Source organism: Cololabis saira, chromosome 15 (genome assembly GCF_033807715.1).
Source record: "Cololabis saira isolate AMF1-May2022 chromosome 15, fColSai1.1, whole genome shotgun sequence".
In the NCBI taxonomy this organism is placed as follows: domain Eukaryota; kingdom Metazoa; phylum Chordata; class Actinopteri; order Beloniformes; family Belonidae; genus Cololabis; species Cololabis saira.
The window spans coordinates 7,975,832-7,996,785 of NC_084601.1; the positions used below are offsets into that span (position 1 = coordinate 7,975,832).

General features: G+C 38.4%; 1 protein-coding gene across 6 annotated transcripts in view; it reads left to right on the plus strand.

Annotated features, from left to right (window-relative positions):
* Positions 1-20,954, plus strand: part of LOC133461459 (focal adhesion kinase 1-like) — a 90,671-nt gene that overhangs the window by 21,284 nt on the left and 48,433 nt on the right. For 3 of the 6 annotated variants that reach the window (XM_061742384.1, XM_061742383.1, XM_061742385.1), the window contains exons 1-7: positions 9,022-10,011; positions 10,969-11,213; positions 13,053-13,222; positions 15,001-15,088; positions 15,539-15,618; positions 15,910-15,972; positions 18,296-18,350. In XM_061742384.1, the coding sequence (XP_061598368.1) occupies positions 9,888-10,011; positions 10,969-11,213; positions 13,053-13,222; positions 15,001-15,088; positions 15,539-15,618; positions 15,910-15,972; positions 18,296-18,350 (825 nt within the window). In that variant the 5' untranslated portion in view covers positions 9,022-9,887. Of the gene's footprint in view, positions 1-2,552; positions 2,580-9,020; positions 10,012-10,968; positions 11,214-13,052; positions 13,223-15,000; positions 15,089-15,538; positions 15,619-15,909; positions 15,973-18,295; positions 18,351-20,954 lie in introns of those variants that run through there. The other 3 variants (XM_061742388.1, XM_061742387.1, XM_061742382.1) reach the window with 2 other exon arrangements.

The following is a 20,954-nucleotide window of genomic DNA, read 5'->3' on the forward strand; positions in this document are numbered from 1 at the left end:
TACAAAGACCTGAATGGCCTTGGACCAAAATACATGGTTGATCTGTTAGTTCCTATGAAGCTCCCATACCCCTTTTACACCAAGCTGGTTCCAGGGCTGGTGCTAGTGCTGGTGCTAGAGCCAGTTCGCGGTTGGTTCTAAGTAAGAACCGTTTGCTTTTACACAAGCCTGCAGCAGGCCAGAGAGCCACGTCATTACGTTACTGTATACGTCACCACCACTCCCCCTCGTTTCCATCCCCACCCTGATCAGGAAGCTGAGAGCCAAAAGCTGTTTTCATTTCAGCTGTAGCGCTGTTAATATGGCACTTTATTAAGTTTTAATATTTTTTTCAGGCTTAAAAGTAACCGTTAAGATCCCCAACCTGGGCTCAGTTTATCCAAATAACGCCTGTTAAGGAATTTGACTCGAGATCCGGCAGCCGCGGCAGCCCCTGCTGTGCTGAGGAGCACAGCAGCTCCTCAGCCGGCTCAACCTGCGCCGTCTTCCCGGGGGAGAAGACTGCAGCTTTGTTGAGAATTACGCTGGATGAAATAAATCATTAAGAAGATAAATGTTGGTTTAATAGATGAAATATATCAGTTGTAGCTACACCTGTTAAGAAATTACGGCGCGCGTCGCCGCGTACCTCGATGCAGAGGTCTGCATCGATGTACGCGGAACAGGAACCGCGGGCTGGGACGCGTCCCCGCGGGCTCAGACGCGAGGCTGCCGCTGCATCGGCGGCACGGAGCCCGTTGACGTTACTGTTGGTGGATTGTACCGTAGACCACTGCTGCTTCTGTTTTACATCCATTATTAAATAAATGGATGTAATAATAAAAGAGTCTGCTAACTTAACCGCCGTCTTCAACGCTCCGTTGTTTAAAAACAGCGCTCTTCCGTGTTTATTCTGCTTTGGTTGTTCAGTAACACCGTCCCCAGCGCCGCCCCAAGCCCCCGACGTAAAGCGGTTCTAGACCTGGCCCAGCTCAAAACTGGTGCTACAGTAGCACCAGTTTTGAGAGCCAGGAGCCGGTGCTTAGGCTGTGTAAAACCAAAGAACTGGTGCTAAGTCTGGCTCTAGCCCAGAACCAGCCCTGGAACCAGCTTGGTGTAAAAGGGGTACCAGACCCCTGAGCTTCATCTGGATCTGGTTTGTTGTGGTTCCCAAGAACCAGAACCAAGCAAGGTGAGGCAGCGTTCAGTTATTCTGCTCCTCACCGGTGGAACAAACTTCCTGTAGACCTGAGGTCTGCTCCAACTGTAGATCCTTTAAATCAGGATAAAAACATTACTGTTTACTGAAGCGTACTCCTAAATTAAATACTTACCTGCTGCAGTACTCAACTGCCCTTATTTTTAACAACTTGTGCTTATTATTATTTTACCTTCTTTTCTCATAATTTTATCTCATTTTATTTGATATTTACTGTTTAATTGTGTCTTGCCGCTTTTAATGTCGATGTAAAGCACTTTGAATTACCTTGTGTTGAATTGTGCTATATAAATAAACTTGCCTTGCCTTTACTACAATAAAACACTGTCTAAAGCGGAGAGGAGCAAAGATATCTGTGCATATTGCATGTTCAAAATGTTGCAGTATTCTTTTGTAGGTGTGTACAAGGAAACTATTGCATTCTGGTTTCATGTTACACAATTTTTTTTGCAATTTTATGCTTTTATTGGTAATACATCTACTATGAGCCACCGTGTCCTTGAAGGCATTTCCTATTGGTGTTACTTCTTAGCATTGCATCATCTTTGTTGACAGCAAAGTCATCGCAGTAAATGTATATGTGCTTACTTATGCAGTATTTGTGTGAACATTAGTGTGTCTAAAGCACTCAGGCACTTATCCTTTTTGACCTACAACCAGCCCCACCGCTGCTGTAAATGGGTGTCAGGTTGCCACTAGCCTCCTCCTGGACTTCCTGCCGGAGCTCAGGAAATGTTTTGTCAATGCACCGTAGTGTAACGTATCACAGCAGTTAGACAATAATGAGTAGGACTGTAGCATTTATTTTGAAATCATGTTCAGAAATGAAACTCTGCACCCCGAATTGTTGTGAATCCAAATGTAGTGTCTATTTATTGTGCATTTCCATGTTCCTTGTGGGCTTCACCCTCCGATCAAAGGCTCAAAGGTTAAGTCACAGTCTGTAACATCCTCATCTCACAGCTGCAGGACCTGAGCACTGAACAATAGCGCTGATCTGTGACGTTTCCCGCTTTAGCTCTTTTCCCCCTTTAAACAATTATTCTGCAGCATATCAGGGGTCAAGAGTAAATCATGGAACAATGGGATATTGATTTTTTTTTTTTTATCAATCACTATCCCTGAAAAAAGGTTAGAAAACATGTCACTGATTGATTTTTTAAAAATCTTTTTAAATTGCTATACATTGTAGAGTAGGCAGTGATCATTCTGCATTTTATTTCAAGTAACTGAATTATGGATACCTGCTGTGGACCGTCATTTAATAAACAGGAGTCTAATTTTTGGTCTAACCTGATCATTTATTTGGTGAGAGCTTCCAGCTGATGGTATTATGTTTCTGTTTGTCTTTCAGATATTTCCAGGATTGCCTACTACACACGTGAGTAATCCCCACCACTGCCCGTGTAATTGTTCAGTTGTTTGATCCAATCATGTACATAAAGCAGCTTCTATAGCCTAGTAATAGTAGTTAAAATATCCCAATAATTGCAAATAATTAAACAAGAATTTTGTCTGGGTGGGTGTTGAGTTTTTTTGGGTTCAGATTATGTTTAAAATTTCAGAAATATTTCTCCCCTCAATTATATGCACATATTCCTAACGTTATTCCTTGTTGTACAGAAAAAGTGACTACCTAGTTTAGAAAGTAATTATAGTTTGTTTTAAAAAGTTACATCTTTTCCATTTTATTAGGAAAAAAATACCAAAAGCTTGTGAAAAAAGTAGGAAACCCAAGTTGTGCATTGAAAGACAACAGAGGCTACAATTTTAGTGCCCTGCAAGCTTCTCAGTTCCTACTAGGTCCATAAAATTGCACATGTTGAGGAAGTAGTTGCTGTTTTAAGGGCTGAATTAAGTCTCTTTTCCCAATTATCATGTTCTGGGTCTCTGGAAATCGTCTAGAGACAACATCTGTTGTATTACACGCTATACAAATAAAATGAATTGAATTGAATTGAATTGAATTATCTTGATTGTTCTTCCCCCAAGTCTTTTTATACCCTACAGGGTATACACGTTTCTCTCTTTTTGTATTGTGTGTATGCTCTATAAGCTTCTACACAAAAACATGTTTACCTAGCTGTTACTGGATCCCCAAATATAATGTGACTATGGAAACACATCACGAGTAGGGCTGCAACTATTCTAATAGTCGATTAGTCTTTGACTATTGAAACCATTAGTTGGCTAATTGGATTATGAATCTCATAATTATAAAATGGCTTTTATTTAGCTGTCAGCTTTTAAATTTTGAATGAGTTTGTTTAAATGATGTGCTAATTATAAATAAAAGACAAGAAAGTGACACTTAATTCAAAAATACATCTTTTATTGAAATTTGCTGCCAGTCGCCCTGGTGTTGCATCGGCCGCCACCATATTCTTTACCTAGCGCTGTACTCTATATTTTAGTTTGCACTTTATATGCTATTTTTTAACCTTATATTTCATGTTTATTTTAATATTAATGTGCTTTTATTGTCTGAGTGGAAGTGTGGTTGCTTTTTATGTTTTGATGAGGTGCTGGACAGTTGAATTTCCCCTCGGGCATGAATAAAGATCGATCGATCTATCTATCTATCTATCTATCTATCTATCTATCTATCTATCTATCTATCTATCTATCTATCTATCTATCTATCTATCTATCTATCTATCTATCTATCTATCTATCTATCTATCTATCTATCTATCTATCTATCTATCTATCTATCTATCTATCTATCTATCTATCTATCTATCTATCTATCTATCTATCTATCTATCTATCTATCTATCTATCTATCTATCTATCTATCTATCTATCTATCTATCTATCTATTGCACATGTGCAACTCTCAGCAGATAGAGGAAGGGAGGGTAATGCTTCATTCTGTCAAAAACACCCGTTGTGACAATATAAATGCTAATTTTATTGTGCATGGTAGTCAACGAATTTAATTCATTGTTGACTATTTTTATTATCGATTTTTGTCAACAACGTTGACTAATCGTTGCACCCCTAATTGCAAGCGGTTGGTGAACAATAGGCAAAGCCCCTCCTTCATGCTGGAGGTGAGTCAGGCTAGAGTTGCTGCTCCTCCACAGTTAAAGGAGCCAGTTAAGTTGATTTTGGACATCTGGTGAGAATGCGTTCTGGACACCTCCCTTGGGGACACGTATCAGACATGTCCCAGCAGGAACTGTCTTCAGGACAAAGCCAGGACTCTCTGGAGAGATACATTTTTTTGGCTGACATGAGAACACCTTGGTTTCTGCACGGAGGAGCTGAAAGAGGTGGCGGGGGAGAGGGAGGCTTGGGCCTCACTGCTCAGCCGGTCGTCACTGTAACCAGACAAAAAAGAAGCAGAAAATCCCTGGATGGCTGGATTGAGTAACCCCGTCCAAAATAACTAATTACAGTTTTTCTCAGTCGCTTTGGTGCTATTCTCAGATCACTCTTAACATTTGCACAACACTTAGTGCATTTCTCAGAACAATTATCACAAACTACAAAACCTAGTGGATGACCTGCAAAAGCGCGTCACTTGCTCAAAATGGATTGTCTATCCCTCAAAAGCAAGTACTCATGTCAATGAAACTGTCAGTGTCGTCAAAATGAGAAGTCCTGTCACCATCGTTTATGAGCATGATAGTCAAATGGCTTTGTCATGTTTTCATTAGGACACTATATTCTCTAAGAGTTTTCTAATGTAAAAAAAAAGGTCAGGACTTGGTGACACTACCTGAAAATGCTCAAGGCAGAACTATACACTACTTGTACAGCCATTTGAAAACTACAGTAAAGTTACACATTGCTGTAGTTAGGGGAGTAACTGAGTACAAGACACTGAATATGTATGTTTCACATTTTTACTGTATGCTCTTTGCAATTCTACAGCATTGTGCAAAAGAAAAATACACTACAGTCACTAATTTACTGTAGAACAAACATAAGAAACACCTTTTTGGTAAAGCTGTGCACAAATGTGAACAATACACTATAGCAGTACATATTCTAACTGAACATAGGTACAGTAAATCATTCTGGCACATCCAGACGTTCCTGTCTGTCTGGCCACATATTTTCATCTACATCACAACGGATATCATCCCTTGCAATGCAACGAGGAAAGTATGTTCTGGAGTGGCGAATCCACCCTCTGCATGAATCTGCTGTGATGTCGTCACATGCTGCATCCATGGCTGCTAGCAGGGTCATTTGTGTATGTGGACGCCGGTCATAAACCTTCCACCTCCAAGCAGAAAAAAACTCCTCAATCGGATTAAGGAATGGGGAGTAGGGAGGGAGATACTCGACCAGCATCCTGTCATCATGTGCAGCAAACCACTGAGTGATTGTGGACAAGTGGCTTGTCATTGGTTGCAACTAAATGCTTCACACACCTCCTCATGAGTGAAAACTGAAGTTCACCTGAGAGCAATTGTTCAATTTAGAGAGATTTCCAGGAAAAAATGATAAAGAAAGGTATTACAGTAAATTAGCTTGACACAATTTGATAACTTGTTCAACAATTTTGTATGTAATGACTAAAGCAATGAAATGAGGACTATTAGTTTTTTAGGAAATGACTATTCAGCGTCCATAAGTATAGTTCATTTTGACTGACATGACATAAACAAATGATAATGTTGTAAAACAGCAGAGAATTGTATGAGAGCAACTGATACATGTCCAAAAGCATTTGCAATTTGTTCAGAGGAAGGAGAAACTGCCACTATGATGTGGACAAAGGACTACATGTTGTGGAGGTTGAACTAATAGTTATGAGAACTTTCATTCTGATCTGAGAATAGCACCAAAGCGACTGAGAAAAACTGTAATTTCAAGAGAAACTGCATGTACAAATATTTGTGGTAAAAAAGCACAGGGTTCATACATTTAAAAAAAAACCTGGAAAAGTCATGGAATTTGAAAATGTCATTTTCAAGGCCTGGAAGTTCTGGAAATATAAGTTCACCCCGAAAGTTTTGGAAAAGTCATGGAATTTATTTTCTTTTTTTTTTTATTTAGTAATAACAGCCTATAAGGTAAATTTCAAATTGATCAATAAATATTTCGTATCGAAAAGTCTTGCGTGTTCTCACGCATGACGTGCCGAGCATCTTGCGCATCATGCAGATCGGTTATTATTACAGTTATTACAGTTATATTAGATTACTATACAACATATACTACAACATATTGCCGGCATATCAGTGTTGTCATTAGATCTCCACTGTAGTGACTTTTTACATAGTTTTTTATTCCTATATTTCATTCATACATTGATGTTTTAGAGGTCATGTATAGCCATGGAAACTTGCTGCGAAGTCAAGGGAAAGTCATGGAAATTTGTTGGTTAAAATATGTATGAACCATGAAAGTAGAAAGGCTTGAATAGCTTTTTGGGTATTGCCAAAAATAAAATAGAAATATTCCCTAACCAATTTATTGGGAATACACTTTAACTTTTATTCACAGTAGGGAGAAAAAAAGTGGTGACTTCAGGCTAAAATGCCTAAAAACTCACTGTCTAATAAATAAATTGTGCATACATTTATGTGAATTATATTTGTCAGAGTGTAAGACAATAACACAGAAAAAAGAACAAGGGATGTGTTGTCCTCATTGCTGTGAATGAAGCGCAAAGTTAATGGACTGTGTGACCTTCCGATGTAGATACTGATACAAAACACGTGCCATCAAAGACATTCAAAAGTATCAATTGTGCCACCAAAATTAATATTTTCCATTACAGAAATGGCAATGGGACAAGCCCCGAAAGCCCTTTGTGATCATGTTTCAGATCATTCAATTTGGTGGCATGTTCAGCTTAAGCCGTGTGGATTATTGACAGGTCCCCCAACTAAGCAAATGTTGCACTTAGTAAGATATTTTTTTAATTCCTTTTAGTTATGACTGACTAAATAATCAGCTTATTAATCATTTCCAGCCACTCAGTGCACCACAACACTCTGATCTATTTACAATATCCTTCTGGACTATGACTGGTGTTTAACAATAGCAGCTTCCCAGCTGCCAGGAAGGAAGAAAATAACAAAGGAAGAAGAGATAGTTAGGAAAAATGTTTGACGCATAATCAGTGTTTTTATCTTTTATTTGATCAGGTTTACCAGGATTGAGTTATTTGACTGTTCTCTTTCATCTCTCTTTTAGCTACAACAATATTTAGTTAAATGATATTGAAACTAAGTGTGTATGACATTGAAAAAATAGTTTCAAACCGTACCCATTTTCTTTGTAATTAAAAAACTGCTACATTAGAGTCAGATTGCTCTTCACAAGTTTTTGCAAAAGGGGCTGGTACAATGTTAAGGTTTACCTGCCACTGTTTTTTCTAACATTTAATTTTAATTTGGTAGATGGTGGGTAATTGTGCTTCCACCTCATAGTTAACATAATAATGTTCACAACACAAAAAACATGTAATTAAGAAAGACTTTTGGCTCAGTCCCAAAAAAGCTCTTCCCATTCATGACAACATCCGGCCCCTTGACAAAAGGCTTAGTCCACACACACACACACACACACACACACACACACACACACACACACACACACACACACACACACACACACACACACACACACACACACACACGCACTCTTCAAAAAATCCCCATACTGCCACTATATTTTCCCAACAATGACCAATGCCTGAGATTAACCACAAATTATAGGAAAACCACATATGCACACAAATAAAAGCATGCTTACAATTATTGTTCAGTTTGGTCCTTCAAAGCCCAAGCCTGCTTCAAGATTTTTCATGTTTTCCTCAATGTTAATGTCTGTTTAGCAATTACAGTAATCAAAGCTTGTTCAGTTCTTAATTTTGTTTAACCACTGAATTGTATATGATATGTGGTTTTCAGTAAGAGAGAGCCAGAGACTATTGGCCTTCAGCGGTCAAGATTGTGCTGTATGAAGTGTGATGGATTGATACCTTGTTGTTTAGAAGTAAATCAGTTATTAGCGTGTGCTGCTTTACATTTGTGTGCATGCTGTGGTAGTTTCTACTATGGTGGCAGCTGTTTTCATTTGGAAAAAGACTGATTTGTGATCACAAATATTTACTCTGAGATGGCAGCTTAGCTGAAATTTAAGTTTGCTTTGAAAATAATATGTACACTGCAAAAACTCAAAATCTTACCAGGAATATTGGTCTTATTTCTAGTTAAAATGTCTCATTATTAGTCAAAAAATCTCATTACACTTAAAACACTTGTCGTTACTTGACAATTTTCACCTGTTTCAAGTAAATTTTCACTTGAAATAATGTAAGTAGAAAAATCTGCCAGTGGGAAAAGATTTATCTTCTCATTACAAGCAAAAAAATCTTGTTCCACTGGCAGATTTTTCTACTTATTCTAAGTGAAAATCTACTTGAAACAGGTGAAAATTGTTGTTTTTTCCAGCGATGATTCTTGTTTTAAGTGTAATGAGATTTTCTTGACTAAAAATGAGTTATTTCAACTAGAAAAAAGACAAATATTCTTGTCAAGATTTTGAGTTTTTGCAGTGTATGGTGGAAGATAATGCACGCGTAGTTTAGCTGAGCTTGAATTTAGATTCAAAATTCAGATTAAGTGATTCTATCCTATTTTATTGTATTTTAGTCATAATGTAAGAGACTTTTCTCTTAAGCTGTGGGGACATTGGTCAAAGATAAGCTCTGCTCTGAGATCAGCTTCACAAGGCAGCAATGGGAGGGACCTTTATTGAATGGAAAGGACGTGATTAGCATATAAATAGTCCGTGGCCCCTCCTGCTCCTCTGGCCGGACTCTCTTCAGCTGCCCCACTCCTCTCCAAACTTTCTTTCACTTGTGTTGCTCTGTCCTCCTTTTTCCTCTTATTCACCCTGAAACAATTGCTCAGATTCTCTCCGTCTCACAGCCTCTGCGTCCTTTGTTTAACTACCTCAAACTGTCCTTCACTTTCTGTTTCCGAGAGCAGAGGATAACGTTGTGTTTGTTACTCGCTGAGTACAGTAATTGCCTCGCCTTCTCAGTGACCGCTAACTAACTGAGGGGGGTTTGGAATCGGCACTGTACGGGATAGATTTGGAGACGAGCGCTTCTCTCAACAACACAAGGACTTCACGGCGAAATAACCCAAATCCTCTCCTGAAGGAACAGTTTCTGGACACTTGCACAGCAACTCTATGGAGTGCAAGCATGAAGCAAAATTTGGACAATCTGGGCAGAAGAAATCCAATGTGTTTTCATAACAGAGAGGCAACCGAGGAGTCATTCAGAAGTGGACAGAAGAGGAAGAAGAACGAACGTTCTGTGGCTGAATGTAACTTTCCGTCTTTGGGGATTTTGTTTTTCCTGCACAGCCTTGTATAAAGAGATACAAAAATTACAAGGACAGTCCTTTGCAAAACTGAAACTCCTCAGAAAATTTATATTTTTTTTCTCATTTTCATATTTGGTTAACTAATTTATTTTACATTTTTAAAGCTGATGTTTTTTTTGAAGATTTTCTGAAGCAACAACTGGAACTTTCGAGGATTTCCCCCATTTTGAAAATAACAGTTTTGCTAACGAGGATTTAATTTCCCTTCAAGACTGTGTCTCTAAATTAGTGGTTGGGATATGTCAGCGCTCTCCTGCAATTGCGTCAGGAGCTTGGCGTGTTTATTTATTTGACTTCTGCACACAAGATCGCTGCGTGTGATGCGAGGCTGCGAAGCAGAAAGTTGTGTCTCCGTCCTCAGCGAAGGCAGACACAGACATGGACACACATGCGTTTCCATGGTGACCAGTAGCTGTAGCCCCTTCCCCATGTGTTGGGCTAAAGGTATGAATGAAAATCTCCTTCATGCACCCACAGAAACAAACACAGGGAGCATGAAACCACTCCTCACCGTGTGACATCTGACTCCATGGGAACCGAGCTGGTCGACAGCCAAAGCTACCAGCTCTTTGCTGCGCGTGTGCGTGAATGTTTGAGTGAGCGACGGAGTGAGAAAGTGACAGTCATCACCATTTGATACGTCTGCATTTGAGTGTGAACGTGTCTGCATGTTCTCTCCAGCCCTCACATGTGTAATTAACTGGAAGAACATATCTGTTTTCTTTTAATGGACGAGAGATGAGAAGCACAGGAAAGCACAGGAAGCAGAAAATTGAAACTTGAGACAGACATAGCAAAGTATATGTTATCTTTCTGCACAAACAGTGTGCCATGCACAGGCTTTTCCGCTGATACAACGAAGGTGCTTGTTTCGGCCGTGTTGAGATGAAGTTATCATGAAATTGCAGGAAGAGTGTCACTGTCAAAACTTCTCATTGAGGTAAAAATGGCAGCCTGTGGTGCATTTGTCTTCTCTGTGTAATGGGCACAGTTGCTGAAATAATTAGCCTTGAGCTTCTTATTATTTCTCTCTGGTATTTTGTTGTTCATTGTATTTTATCTTGGCAAAGAGCAACACGCAAAGAATAGATACTTGATCTGCAAAGTTTGCGTCAAGAAGGACAGGAAAGACTAGGAGGAAAATGGAAGCGAGGTCACGTCAGATCTGCAACAGTAATAACACACAAGAGAAAAGGGAAGTCCGTGAACTACACACAAGAACATTTACTTACTGTACAACTGATGTTTTATTAAAAAAGTTAGTCAGTTTGTTTGAGAAATAAACAAACTGATTAACTTTCAAGCGTTTTGACAGTGTTCTGTTGTAACTTGTGTTTATCTCATTCCTTTTAAAGGCTGATTATTAACCTTGGATCTTGTCTGCTTTGCTGTTCTCTGCAGAATATGACAGACACCTAGCAGCGGCTGCATCAGCAGGGAAAACCATGGCAACCTCCTATCTGGACCCCAATCTAAATAATGCCTTCCTCGACGGTGCCAAGTCACGACTGAGCGCGGGGGGGTCGGACCGGACCATGGCTGGCTCCATGGACAGGGTTCTGAAAGTCTTCCATCACTTCGAGACCAACACTGAAGACAGCGTATGGTCTTCCAATATCAGATATGGAGACGCAACTGATGTCAGGGTAAGAATACCTGTGCTCATGCACTGACTCCACGTGCACTGAAAGTGTACAGGTTGTCAGATTGTTTTATTGCACTGCAAAAACTCAAAATCTTAACAAGAATATTTGTCTTATTTCTAGTTAAAATGTCTCATTTTTAGTCAAATAAATCTCATTACACTTCAGACAAGACTCAAAAACTCAAAAAACAACAATTTTCACCTGTTTCAAGTAGATTTTCACTTGAAATAAGTAGAAAAATCTGCCAGTGGAACAAGATTTTTTTGCTTGTAATGAGAAGATAAATCTTGTCCCACTGGCAGATTTTTCTACTTATTTCAAGTGAAAATTTACTTGAAACAGGTGAAAATTGTCAAATAACAAGTATTTTTTCTGGTGACGACTCTGGTTTTAAGTGTAATTAGATTTTTTGACTAAAAATGAGACATTTTAACTAGAAATAAGACAAATATTCCTGGTAAGATTTTGAGTTTTTGCAGTGTGGATTTAATGAGAAAAGAGTGACAAATTCAGTAATCAAACATTTCTATCCTGATATGAGTGATCTAATCTGGACATTCTGTCCTTCACCCCCATCAAAATGCAAAGTTGATTTGCACAGATTGATCCAAGTAAAGATACAGTCCAACAACATGCTCAGACAGAGTATTGCCAACTTTACGTGACGGTATGGAGTCATATGTTGCAAAAATAACTGTACACGAACTGATGAACTGCAGCCGACGAGCCCCAATGTGAAATATCTTGGGTTCATAATTATCTGCAATGAAATAAAGAAAAGTTAAAGGGGGATATCACTGCATATTTCACAGTGAAAGTGGTGTTCATAACTCTGCCCTCTCTTTATATTTTACAGCTTACACTCAGCAGGAATATCAGAAGTAATTTATTGATATATTTCCCTAGCTCCAGGTCTTTGCTGTCATCTCTGATAAAAGCCACTCAGCACATATGGAATCGTTTGCTTGCGTGTCAGCTTAGAGGGCAGCTTCACTGCAAAAACAAAAAATCTTAACAAGAATATTTGTCTTATTTCTAGTTAAAATGTCTCATTTTTAGTCAAATAAAATCTCATTACACTTAAAACAAGACCCATAGCTGGAAAAAAACAACAATTTTCACCTGTTTCAAGTAGAGTTTCACTTGAAATAAGTAGAAAAATCTGCAAGTGGAACAAGATTGTTTTGCTTGTAATGAGAAGATAAATCTTGTCCCACTGGCAGATTTTTCTACTTATTTCAAGTGAAAATTTACTTGAAACAGGTGAAAATTGTTGTTTTTTTCCAATGATGAGTCTTGTTTTAAGTGTAATGAGATTTTTTGACTAAAAATTAGACATTTTAACTAGAAATAAGACAAATATTCCTGGTAAGATTTTGAGTTTTTGCAGTGTTTTTAGTGTAGTTTTGTTCAGTGCTACGCTTTAAAATGTAACCATGATGCAAAAACTACGTAGCACAGCTATGTGTGGTGTCGGTGCAGATCTCTACATTTTTCCCATTTAGTCTCTTCTTCAGTAACTAGGTCAGACCCCCCTAGTGTTCTACATGGCAACGCACACGCTTCTGTGAGCATTATTGTGGCTGTATCTGCCAACTTGTTTGGGTGGGAACGTCATGTTAATCACTGGAAACCACATACACACTCATACGCCCACATGCATATAGAGCGATGCCGTAATTGACCTGATATAAAATGCCAGATGTTGACATAAATACAATTGGCACAGAGACGTGGTAGAGCAGACGCACTAAATTTCTTTTTTTTTTTTCTTTTTCAATAATCTTTTTTTAATGGCGACTTAATTGATATTCGTCTTTGGACTCTTTTGGACTGCAGGGTATCATCCAGAAGATTTTGGACATCCACAAAGTTCGCTGGATTTCCTGTTTTGGCCTTCGTCTCACTAACAGCCAGTCCAGAGAGCACGTGCACTGGCTCCACCCAGATATGGGGGTGTCCCATATCAGAGAGAACTACGAACAAGCCCAGCCAAACGAGGAGTGGAGGTTAGACAAGTGTCTGTTTTTATCATTAATGCTGTTACTCTGCTGTTTATTATTGTAGTCTAAGAAATACACTGCAAAAACTCAAAATCTTAACAAGAATATTTGTCTTATGTATAGTTAAAATGTCTCATTTTTAGTAAAAAAAAAATCTCATTCCCCTAAAAAAAGACTCATCACTGGAAAAAACAAGAATTTTCACCTGTTTCAAGTAGATTTTCACTTAAAATAAGCAGAAAAATCTGCCAGTGGAACAAGATTTTTTTGCTTGTAATGAGAAGATAAATCTTGTCCCAGATTTTTCTACTTATTTCAAGTGAAAATTTACTTGAAACAGGTGAAAATTGTCAAATAACAAGTTATTTTTCTGGTAATGACTCTTGTTTTAAGTGTAATGAGATTTTTTGTCTAAAAATGAGACATTTTAACTACAAAATAAAACAAATATTCCTGGAAAGATTTTGAGTTTTTGCAGTGTAGTTACATGAAGAGTCAGTAATGTGTTCAGTGCCGGTACATGAAGTTTCAAAGCAGCATTGTTCTTATACGGTATAACTATGTTAAACAAGAGTTTTAATTTTAAAGTCAAATCACATTATTTTAATTCATTTTGATGTTATATAGTCCTTGTCACTTATCTGATGAACCTGTTTTCTTTGACATTATGCAAAAAAAAAAAAAAGGTACCACAGAGTAGATTTATTGCAACCATTGTTAAGAAAAATACCAAGACCCATCTGTTCTGTGGCAGGAGAGGCTGCGTTGGCTACATAGTTTGGGTCTTGTGATATATATATATATATGTATATATATATATATACATATATAGTGGCTCCATATATTACCTTTACTGTGGCAGTCTTGGTGCTAATGCTATTATGAGGTGGATGCCTTTTATGCTGGGGACATAAAGAAACAAAGGGAGAACCAGAGGCCTGTGTTGTCTCAGTTAAGTCAACAACTCTCTCTGGCTGTCCGTCTGTCTCTAATTTACTCAATTTACAACCACTGTCTCAACTACTTATGTCTCAAATCCTCTTTCTTGTTTCCATTCTCGCCTTTATAGCCTTGTGTTCATAGAAACCTTCTGGTGGCTTTCTGGATATTTGAATAATCTCCCCCCCCCCCCCCTCATCATACTTCTGATCGTGCTTTCGCAGAATTCATGAAATTGGACCATACCTTAGTTCCAAAACTTATTTATTATGTATATGTAATGTATTTTCTGGACTATAAGCCGCTACCTTTTTCATAGGTTTTGAACCGTGCGGCTTATACAAAGGTGCGGCTATTCTGTGGATTTTTCTTACGCTCAGGGCGCTCTAACCGGAATTACAATCAAAACTAAGACAAAATAAATGCAAAGAAGAATACACTACTTCTTCTTTAGCAGATAGAAGTAGAAGCAGATTTCAAACAGATAGATAAATAAATACCGGTTATTTTCTCTTGATTCTGTCCTGTTTTAATCAAAAGTTGCTGCCGTGTTAAAAGACACTGTTAGGAAAGAATCTATTTAGGTACAAACATGTACATCATTTACAGTTCAAAATCCTTCTGTACATGTAGTAAATATCTAATCTAACAACAGAAATATCTGCGGCTTCCATGTCTTTTTTTTTTTTAAATAGAGCGGATGCGGCTTATAGTCCAGAAAATATGGTATATTTATGTTTATGCCCATGCTATCTGCAACCCCAGCTTTCACTGTATCAATGAAGATGTGTCACAGTATTTAACTTTGAGAGGTTTGTGTTCAAGTTTCCTTGCTTCCTCTGCAGGTATGAGCTAAGGATTCGGTATCTACCAAAGGGCTTTGTGCAGCAGTTTACTGAAGACAAACCAACACTCAACTATTTCTACCACCAGGTACACACACGCACGCACGCACGCACGCACGCACGCACGCACGCACGCACGCACGCACGCACGCACGCACGCACGCACGCACGCACGCACGCACGCACGCACGCACGCACGCACGCACGCACGCACACACACACACACACACACACACAGGCCTTTAGGTTGAGCCTCTAGCTCCATATGGCAGTGCTGGACGACTGCATGTTTTTCTTTGGTTTATATGGGTCAGTTGGACTGAGTGTGTTTGTCTTAAACATTATTTCATTTCATTTATTGAGTCATTCCAGACATGTCAAAACCATCGTATAACAACATTAACTCTAGAGTGATTCTATCCATCTATATACAAATAGATATACATATACACACACATTTTGAACATACATATAATGTAAAGAACTATTTGAATCAACTCCTGTCTGAGGTGTATATTTGTATATTTGTGTCTTACAGGTCAAGAGTGACTATATGGAACAAATTGGGGATCAGGTGGAACAAGATGTAGCTCTCAAACTGGGCTGTCTAGAAATCAGGTAAAACATGCTTGCACTGGACTTTTGTGATTCAGATGTATTACTTTCTTCACAGTGTCTTTGCACAGTTTGTTTTATCACTGGAGTCCTTCCATGTCAGTCTGTTTGCCCTGCAGCTACACTAACAACTCACGCCAGCATTAGTCAGAGTTTGTCATTCATTATTCAAAGCATCAGCATCAGATATAATTTCAGAGTAGCTTGTATTTTGCGGTGCGTACAGACCGACTACAGTTCAAAAGTACTACCTAATGTGTCTTCTCCATGTCTCTGACTTCCCTTTCTGTCTAGGCGGTTCTTCAAAGAGATGAGAGGAAATGCTTTGGACAAGAAATCCAACTATGAACTACTGGAGTAAGTATTTTATTCTCCACTTTCTAGCCTTTCCACCATAGCAGTTCCACCTAGTCTCAATCCTGTCTCTGTTGTATCACTTTGTGGATAAGGGGAAAGCAATTAAACATATTGGCTTTTTATTTTTGGAGTTTTCAATTTGTACATACTGTGTCTCGCAATGTCTGTGCAATTCAGTGGGAAAATAATTGGTGGTAAAGATGACGTTTTTACATCCATTTTGGTTGTTTTGTGTTTGCATTCTTGTGTCGTGCTGCACTGTCGGCTCTTTGGAAGATGACTGTCAGCGAAAAATGAACAAAGTTTGGTCCAATGAGTCTTAGTTCCTGTATAGTCTGATGGTAATGAGCTGCCCCTCTTTCATTGAAGTCTTTCTTCCCAACCACCAGCCTAACGAGCTCTCCAATTAATGAAGAAGAATGTCCACTGTCTTTTTCTCCACCAGTATTGCTCAGTCATTTTGGGTTTTCGCTGACCCTCCTCTCTGTTCCTGTCTGTTTTTCCTTCTCTGTGGTTCCTCTTTTTGTTTTGTCTCCCCAACTTCCTGCCTATCTCTCCCTGTTGATGTTTCTGATCAGGGAGAGATGCATGTTACACACAAGTGAACGGGTAAAGGGAAAGAGCTTTTAGAGCTCTTGTTGCAGTAAGCCACATTTCCCGTTGCATCTTGGGTATTATGTGGTCCATACCTATGAATATTTTTGTTGGCAGGGGAAAAAAGGACTTCTTTTGTTTAGTCTAAGTGGAGATTCATCTTTTCAACTGCTGTCTTGGCATCACTGGATCTATTGATATAACTGGTGTCATGTGTACGTAGTTTTTTTTTTTATTTTGAAAACTGATCACATTGCTTTGGCCTTTTTCTGTGTATTTTTATTTGTTTGTTAATTGTGGGATGCTTCTGAACACTGCAAAAACTCAAAATCTTACCAGGAATATTTGTATTATTTCTAGTTAAAATGTCTCATTTTTAGTCAGAAAATCTCATTACACTTAAAACAAGAGTCATTACCAGAAAAATAACTTGTTATTTGACTATTTTCACCTGTTTCAAGTAAATTTTCACTTGAAATAAGTAGAAAAATCTGCCAGTGGGACAAGATTTATCTTCTCCTTACAAGCAAAAAATCTTGTTCCACTGGCAGATTTTTCTACTTATTTTAAGTGAAAATCTACTTAAAAAAGGTGAAAATTGTTGTTTTTTTCCAGTGATAAGTCTTGTTTTAAGCGTAATGAGATTTTCTTGACTAAAAATGAGACATTTTAACTAGAAATAAGACAAATATTCCTGTTAAGATTTTGAGTTTTTGCAGTGAAAGAGGCTAAGGTACATCTGCTAAAATTACAAGTTTTGTTAAAAGTGGCTGGTGAATGTGTTACAACTGGAAGCTGTTGCCTTTGACTGGTCACTGAAGAACTCTTATACTTATATTCTCTCATTTTGATGTAATATTTTATTAACTACAAGCTAAGGGTTTAGTTTGTTATGTTCCCTGTTGCATGACAACTACTTTAATTTGAAAAGGGCCTCAGCTTCCTCATGTTGCTCAAACTTGATGATCCAGGGTCAAGACACTGAAAACATCCGCCATCTTTTCCACAATGTACTCATTGCTGTGTAAAACTTAATAAGTGCTGTGTGAATGTCATGTAAATTGTGTGAACAGAGAAAAGACAAGCATAAGCATTGTGAAGCACTTTGAAGAATGTAGTAAAGGTTAACAATCTGCCTTTCATGGAAAATTAGACATTTGTTTGCCATGTTGGTGAATATTATGGGTTCCCCATCCTTGTTTTACATATCACAATATCACACATATTCAGTAAACTACTGATACTCTGATATTGACTTAAAATGTGACCTTTGTTGCAGATGCATGAGCTAGAAAAGATGATGTAACCTCACAGCCTTTACTCACTCTCTCCTCTCTCCCTGACTATTCTTCTTTTGCTCCTCGCAGGCGTGTGACTCATTAGTTTTCTACTTTAACTCTACACATCTTTCTTTGTCTTTGTGGTTACCATACTCTGTTCACATTCTGTTCCCCCTCCCCTTTTTCCAGCTCTCTTTTTTATGCTTTTTCTTTTGTGTTTCAGCTCCATCTCTTAGGAGAAGATGAGTAGAGCCCTGTAGCCATAGGACTTAGTCATAGCTTTCTGCACAGTTGTCTAACTGTTTGAAACAGTTTTTTTCTAAGTTCTCAGGAGAGGGAAAATAGGCTGCCGAGATCAGATGAAAAGAGAATTTTTCACTAATTAACATTCTTCTGTGTAATTACATTGTGATAAACATTCTGATCATTATCACTGTTTCTCTTTTCAGGAAAGATGTTGGTTTAAAGCGATTTTTCCCAAAAGACCTGCTGGAATCAGTGAAGGTAAGCTGATGAGTCCAAGTGGAGTCAACTATTATTCTTATGGTTGCACAAACACACACCGTATTCTCATCTTTCTTTTGAATATATCTAAAAATAATGGAGGAAAATGGCCTAGAGCTTTTTGGTCAAATGCTGGGTTTTCTGCTTGATATTCAGTCAATGTGGTTACATGCACATCTAAATCAAGCTTTTGGCAACAATCTAGCTAAGGATTAAGGTTCAGTGGAGGTTCAGAGAAATCTGAGTACCGTATTTTCTGGACTATAAGCCGCACCTGCATACAAGCTGCATCTGCTCTATTTAAAAAAAAAAAAAAGATATGCAAGCCGCAGATATTTATGTTGTTAGATTAGATATTTACTACATGTACAGAAGGATTTTGAACTGTAAATGATGTACATGTTTGTACCTAAATAGATCCTTTCCTAACAGTGTCTTAACACGGCAGCAACTTTGCTGATTAAAACTGGACAGAACCAAGAGAAAATAACCAATATTTATTTATCTATTTATCTGTTTGAAATCTGCTTCTACCTACTTCTATCTGCTAAAGAAGAAGTAGCGTATTCTTCTTTGCATTTATTCTGTCTTTTGATTCTAATTCTGGTTAGAGCGTCGCGAGCGGTGGAAGAAAAATCCACAGAATAGCTGCACCTTTGTATAAGCCGCATGGTTGAAAACCTATGAAAAAAGTAGCGGTTTGTAGTCCAGAAAATACGGTATACATGCATGAGAAGACAATCTATTATTGAGTGAGGTGCGTTCCACTTCTTGATTCTAGGTGGGGCCACTTTTGCGTTGGCGTTCCTCTGGTTTCTTCTTTGTTGTTCTCCTTTTTCTTTTCCTACTGTGTTGATATTCTGGCTTTCGCAGTGTCGTCACTTCTGGAAGGGGGAGTCCCGGGGCAGTCACTAGCTCGGCTAAGCGTGGGTAAACATCCCAGAATAACTGGAATTAGGACCGCATTATCTAGCACTAATAACTCGATTTTAATAACTTCAGTTCGGGTCGATTACAGACCGGCTAAGGTGAATACGTGGCTTTTGAAAACTCGATTTCGGTCGGATTACGGCAACAATTTGACTGTAATTTCTATTGTACTAGCTCACATATCAAAGCAGTAATATAGGCAGCTTTTTAGTGTGGACAGTCAGACTTTAGCACGTGATATTTAATGTGATGTCAAACCTGAGCATTTTCAGGTACTTTTGTCATTTCAGGGAATTCTCAACACAACGTTTACACTGAAATGAGCAAAAGAAATCGCTCTATATCTGCAAAGCAGTTCAGGAGATAAACCTGTTTGTTAGATCCAGTCACCTTTGAGATAAAACATTTGGTTCTGCGTATGCGTGTTTGGCATAATGAGGAGTTTCTGTGTCAGTGATAAATTTACGGCACACGTTTATGGGCAGGATCTTAGGGGGTGTGTTAGTGTTTGTTGGTATTAAAAGCTCAATGACCCGTAAAGGTCTTGATGTCAGCAGGCGGGAAGACAGATGCTCCGTAGACTGGGACTGTGCATGCGTGTGTGTCTTTGTGTGTGTGCGTGTGTGTGCATGCGTGACCCTCAGGTCATGGCTAAACCCACTTTCTTCTTCTAACAATGTGAAGGAAGGGGGAGGTGTGAGTGTGTTCCCCCCGTCTGTCCCCTCTCATCAGCTGCTTTCCCCCTTCACCCGTCTCTCCTCCCCGCTTCTCCTCCTTTGTCAAACACGGGATCATTTTATACCCACTAAAGTTATTTTATAAGCTGTGACACATGCAGAGACACACACGTACACTTACAAAACCAACGAGACGTCTGACCTGATGTCACAATGCAAAGAGCAAAATATATCATTTGATTTTAAATCAGTTTCCGAGGAGACATGATTAGGCATAGGACTAGTTAGTTGACAGAATGGTGTTTAAGTTTAACATTCATAAATATATCCAATTGTTTTTTAAACGTTTTTTTAGCTACAAGGAGGACTTTCCCCTTCCTCTGCACTGTCGGGAAAACTAAACTTGCAAATAACTTTTTTGTAGACCTTTATTTTCTCTTTTAACTGTTTTGACTGTTGTAAGCTTTACTTGCAGGGATCTTAAGTTGACTTTTTGTCTTTCGTGCATTATAACACAACAGATATTATTATTATTATCATTATCATTAAATTTAGTCTATAAAAAATGTAATTGGGAATTTCACTCATTCAGTCATGTATTTAAAACTACAAAACTTTGTGTCCTTTGTCATCACGAAAGATGAAGAAAAAAAGCAAATTCAAAGGTTTGAGACTCGAAAAAGAAAAATATTTGCCAATTGTGTTATATCCCATTATCAGTTTAAATGGGAAAAGCAGACTTGGAGTGTTAAGCAAATGATAGATTGCTGCTGCCTGTGTGTGTGTGTGTGTGTGTGTGTGTGTGTGTGTGTGTGTGTGTGTGTGTGTGTGTGTGTGTGTGTGTGTGTGTGTGTGTGTGTGTGTGTGTGTGTGTGTGTAAGAGAGGGAACAGCTGTCATTTACATTTCTGTCGGTCACTCCGGTGAAAGAGAATGGTAGTCATTTAATAGGATTATTCTACCTCAATGGACTACTTACACACATACAGACACACGAA